We start from the raw sequence: 5,732 nt of genomic DNA on the forward strand, positions 1-5,732 counted from the left end.
TATATAAATAACAGGTTTGTTTAGGTTAGTAAGCATAGTCAAACTCGGTTTATAAAGTTCAAGTTCAATCTAGTTTGTTCAAAGAGCTCTAATTTATATATGCTCAAGCTTACGCTTGACCTCATATAAACTCAACCTAGTTCAACTTCTCAGAAGCCTGATCTCGAGTAGCTCAACGAGTTGTTTGCCAGCTCGGCTCGTTTACAACCCTGTCAATTAAACACATTATGATATACATAGTTTGTTTCAACAAGTAAAAAGTAGGGAATACACGTGGACAGGCCAATACAACACAATCCATCATGACCCGTCTTGACTCATTAAGATTTACATATTTTAACTTGATTCGTTATAACCCTTTTCGCAACTTCTCCCCCTTCCTCAAGTAATACATCCAAGTAGGAGCATTATTAGGTTGGAGTCAAGAGTCTCTTTTGTAGTCTTTGTTAAAAACTTTATATTAAATTAAAACATAAAATAATATGTAACATGTTAATCCCATAGTTTAAATCGACCCAAACAAACAAATAAACTCTTACATAAAATGCTGAAAAACTTGTAACCAATTAGACGGAGAATTCAATGGAATCTGATGCTTCCTATAGGTGTTGCAATTTGGATTTTGAACCAATCATTGATCTTATAAACTGTATTGTTGCTCTTGACTCTTAGACCAAAAAGAATAAACTTCCAAAAATCTTGTACAAATGTAACACAAGAAAAATGACCATATTACCCTCTGCAAGAGCCAGATTGGTTGGAGCGTAGAACACGATGAAGGATGATTCCGCTTTCATGACCAAAACATAGTATTGACAAATGAAGTGTGTCTAAAGCTGTCAAATCATTGGAGTTATCGTCGTTAGACTTACATAACACACGCGTGTATGTTTTTTATGTGTGTATATATACACACATAACTAAGGACATGTGGCAGCATGCATTATTGAAAGATCAACAAAAACTAAACACTACAAGAAGTGTAACAATAAGAAAGCATAATGGCGTTAATTGCGGTAAAGACTGAAGAAAGTTCTCTGCGTAGACGTATTGAAAATGAAGGTATGGAACCAAGGCGAGTTAAGAGACGAAGAGAGGTTACACTTGACTGCAAAAGTCAGCAGTTGACCCCGAGTCAACAGTCGGGTCAAGCTTCACCAACCACGGTGAAACGAAGTTCTAAGTTTCGCGGTGTGAGCAAGCATAGATGGACAGGCAGATATGAAGCACATTTGTGGGATAAACTTTCTTGGAATGTTACACAGAAAAAGAAAGGAAAACAAGGTAATCATTTTATTATTATTATTATTATTATTATTATTATTATTGTTATTGTTATTATTATTATTATTGTTATTGTTATTATTATTATTATTATTATTATTATTATTCTTGTTGTTGTTGTTGTTGTTATTAGTTACTTTGTATTTCTTTTAAGATAAAGAAATCTTGAACTAATTTTGTTTCTTTTTGTGCTATGATTTGCTTTGTGGATGATGTGTTCTGGATGAACAGTTTATCTTGGTGAGTTCTTCTTTCTACAAATGATTATGTGAATTATTAGAGTTAAACTAGTCTAAAATGATATTTACTGTTAATTAAAACTAGTTAGTGTTTTTTTTTTAATTTTTTTTATTTTTTTATCTTTTAGATTATAAAGTTATGACACTTTTTATTTGATCATGATTCAGGAGCTTATGATGAAGAAGAATCAGCAGCCAGGGCATATGATCTAGCTGCTCTTAAGTATTGGGGATCATCAACTTTCACTAATTTCCCGGTACATAACTTAATTTTTATAACGTAGTAGCTCGAAAGATCTAACTGCTAATCGACCGGTTAACTTATGTGAAGGTCTCGGATTATGAGAAAGAGATCAAAATAATGCAGACTGTAACAAAGGAAGAATATCTAGCTTCCCTAAGGAGGTAAATTTAACAAAAAAAAAAAAAAAAAAAAAACTATTGGATTGTAAGAAAGTATTCTTGTTAAATAGAGTTTCATTTTATAATAGTGGGTGTTTGGCATTCCTTCTCAAAATGACTTATTAACTTATATAAGTCATAAGTGAGAAGTCAGAAATTCTGACTTCTCAAAAATGACTTCTCACACACACAAAATCCTCTAAAATAAGCTAACCCAAACACTCAAAAAACAACTTATTAACTTTTATAAGTTAATAAGTCATAAGTTGCTCCAAAATAAGCTAACCCAAACAGTTCGGTTTTTTCAGGAGAAGCAGTGGATTTTCAAGAGGAGTATCGAAGTATCGGGGAGTCGCGAGGCATCATCATAACGGAAGATGGGAAGCCCGGATCGGAAGAGTTTTTGGAAACAAATATCTTTACCTTGGAACTTATAGTAAGTTAGCTTCATAATGGATGATAATTTTTTGTTTAAAGAAGTGCGAGGCGTCGATTAATCACAATTAATCCCAATTAATTCTGATTAATCACTAGTCCCCACTCCACTTGCCAACTAGCGATTACTACAACCATGCTTTTTACATACGTTAATTTTGACCAATAACGACCCAGAAGTACATGAGGTGCCACCTCAAGCCCCTCAGCTCGCCCCATGTCTCATGCGCACGTTTTAAAACAAAGTGCTAATTAACTCATCATCACCATACTTAGTAAATCCACCAATAGCAAAGCTAAGGTAGGGTCTGAGGAGGGTAAGATGTAGACAGCCTTAACTCTACCCGGTAGGAATAGAGAGGCTGCTTCCAATGAGATTCTCGGCTCGATAGTAGTTTTGCATAAAGCCTTGGACCTAAGGCACATAACACTCAACAATTGGGACGAAGGCTGATTAGTGCATATACCCTTTTGTCTTTCGGCTATCAACACCACCACATGATGCATGATTAACCGTCCACCGCTTTTAACATTATTTTCACGAAATTATTAAATAACGTTAAAATTAGTGCAATTTCACTTTTGCCCCCAAGCGACCACACATATATACACATTATATGCGCACACCACAAGTGGAGCATCAAAGTGTTAATTAACTGACGACGACCGTAAAATATTAATAAGTTCACTTACCAAATATCATCTTACAGGCACCCAAGAAGAGGCTGCTCGTGCGTATGACATAGCAGCAATCGAGTACCGCGGCGTGAACGCAGTGACCAACTTCGACTTAAGTACTTACATCAGATGGCTGAAGCCAGGAACACAACCACCCGAAGAGCCAAAAACACACTCAGAACTAACGGTTTTGCCATTTAATAATTTCAGTATGATGGACGAGTCACAACCACCGTTTTTCGACTATAATAACACAATCACCGAAAAAACAAACTTACCCCATAAACAAGAAATGCCTTCCGAAATCAACTTTCCGTTTAGTCCAAATAAAAAGTCATCTCCAACCGCACTCGGGCTGCTATTTCAGTCATCGATCTTTCGAGATCTTGTTCAGAAAAACTTGAATGACACTGAAGAACAAGATGCCGTGGAAGACAAGAAAAGCCAACAACTGATGGTTAACGATGAAGAGTACCCCGGGATATTCTACAAGACGGATGATAACTTTGCGTTTATGATCCCGCAAGATTATAAGCACTGACTACTGCATCTGTTTGCTGAACCGGCTGGTTCTTTTTTTGGCAATTTTCCAAGCCTTCTATTATGACCAGGGAAAATATGACGCGTTTCGTTTTACAGTTTTTGTTACATTTCACATGCTACTATGTAAATAAATTTCCTAAAGATCGGTAAACTACTTGCAGGAAGAATATAGCAGTTTTCTGACGCTGTAGCGCCGGCTAAAATCTTGTTTATGATGATCATGTATGATGTGTATATGAACTGATTTAAACAAATTTACAATAATAATAATACTGAAGGTGGCTATTTCTATACATGTGTATGGGTCAGTTCAGGCTGTGTATCATCTCAAACAGATCACATTAAAAAAGACAAATTGGAAAATAATAATCCCATCTTTTTGAAATTGACCGATAATAATCCCAAGTCAGTTATTAGCCAATAATAATCTGACCTCGTCCAATTTTTTTGTAAAATAGTCTGCCGTTAAAATAAGCTTAACGGAGTTAAGTGTTTTTCCGAATTACAAACCGATGTTTTAGGGCTTTTGATCGGAACGAGGATACGAGTCGATTGATGTAAAACGTACCTCGAAATTGTGTTCAAAATGGCTTGAATTTTGTTAATTGGAAGTTAAACACCTGAATTGAAGCACTGTTTTCGTGGGTTGGGGGCAGTATTTTGAGGTAAGTTTTACATCAATCGGCTCGTATCCTCGTTCTGATCAAAAGCCCTAAAACATCGGTTTGTAATTCGGAAAAAAACTTAACTCCATTAAGCTATTTTAACGGCGGACTATTTTACAAAAAAATGGACGAAGTCGGATTATTATTGGCTAATAACTGACTTGTGATTATTATCGGCCAATTTCAAAAAGATGGGATTATTATTTTCCAATTTGCCATTAAAAAAAAGATTTAGCTAATTATACATGCAACCTCAACTCGTTTTATACAAAGATTTAGATAACTATTGGAATAATATCCTGTTGGTAATGATAATTACTGCAGTTTTAACTTGTACACATATTCGAAAGTTGATAAAAAAAAGTGTTTGCGGCTATGTAGTGCGCAGCAAAGCCGCCTTAAGCTAAGCAAAGCGCACGGAACAAGAAAAAAACCGGTCTGAACCAGCTAAAAGGAGTTGCAAACAGTCTGAACCAGCCAAAAACAAGTATCAAACAGCTAAAAACGGCCTGAACCTCACTTGCACCTTGCTTGTTTTGGTGTTCCCTTTTAAGCACCTTGTGCCTAGGTGACAGGTTCACTCATTGCGCCTTTAACTACCTAGGTTTGTGGGACAACCCAGCCCCACGCAGGTACATTTCAATATGTCCACAGATTGTACACTATAGACAGAAGAACATGTCATCAGACAAGACTTGAACAAGAAGACATACAAGTGAATATATTGCATAAAGATCTGACAAGAAGTCCTTTTAAGTAACACAAACCCATTTCAAAGTCCAAATATGCAAAGAAGAAACCACTTTATCCATTTTGTATTGGCTCAAACCATTGGCACACCCTGGGTGCCTATCTATCCACTTTAGAGTTTATAGTACGAGGCGTATAGGGTTGCATCAAATTATGTGTCTGCAAACTGTTAGCTCTGAATTTGAGGGGGTATGTACGCCAAATACAGGGTTGTACGAGGCGTACAGGAGGGGACTGAATTTAGATTGGTGAATTTTGGTGTTATAATCTCACGTCCGGTTCGAACAATCTTTTAAAATATTATACCGTTAATTTGTTTGATAAACTCCGGTGCGGTTCGAACATTATAGCGTTTCAATACTATATCGTTTAAAATATTATACCGTTTCAGTATTATGTCGTATAAAATATTATACCGTTTTTTTGTAAACTCCGGTCTGCTTCGAACATTATACCGTTTTATTTTATAAACTCTCGTCCGCTTCGAACATTATACCGTTTCAATATTATAGGGGTGTTTGGGATTCCATCTCCTTTTCCATATTCTTTTCTCCTTTTCCATATTCTTTTCTCCTTTTTTCAAAAAGTCACAACCAACTAACTTTTCAAAAAACTCATTTCAAAGCACAAAAGGGAAAATGGAATCCCAAATACCCCCTATATCGTTTAAAATATTATACCGTTTTTTTTTATAAACTCAGGTCCGGTTCGAATATTATATCGTTGAAAATATTAT

General features: G+C 35.7%; 1 protein-coding gene across 1 annotated transcript; it reads left to right on the forward strand.

The window, feature by feature from the left end:
- The first annotated feature begins 956 nt into the window (after positions 1 to 956).
- Positions 957 to 3,874, forward strand: LOC110900434 (AP2-like ethylene-responsive transcription factor At1g79700). Its single transcript, XM_035975307.1, has 6 exons — positions 957 to 1,284; positions 1,516 to 1,524; positions 1,692 to 1,780; positions 1,855 to 1,928; positions 2,234 to 2,361; positions 3,071 to 3,874. Exons 1-6 carry the CDS (start codon positions 1,002 to 1,004, stop codon positions 3,577 to 3,579), a joined length of 1,092 nt encoding a protein of 363 aa, XP_035831200.1. The 5' UTR covers positions 957 to 1,001; the 3' UTR covers positions 3,580 to 3,874.
- The last annotated feature ends 1,858 nt before the right edge of the window (positions 3,875 to 5,732 follow it).

This window comes from Helianthus annuus, chromosome 7 (assembly GCF_002127325.2).
Source record: "Helianthus annuus cultivar XRQ/B chromosome 7, HanXRQr2.0-SUNRISE, whole genome shotgun sequence".
NCBI lineage: Eukaryota > Viridiplantae > Streptophyta > Magnoliopsida > Asterales > Asteraceae > Helianthus > Helianthus annuus.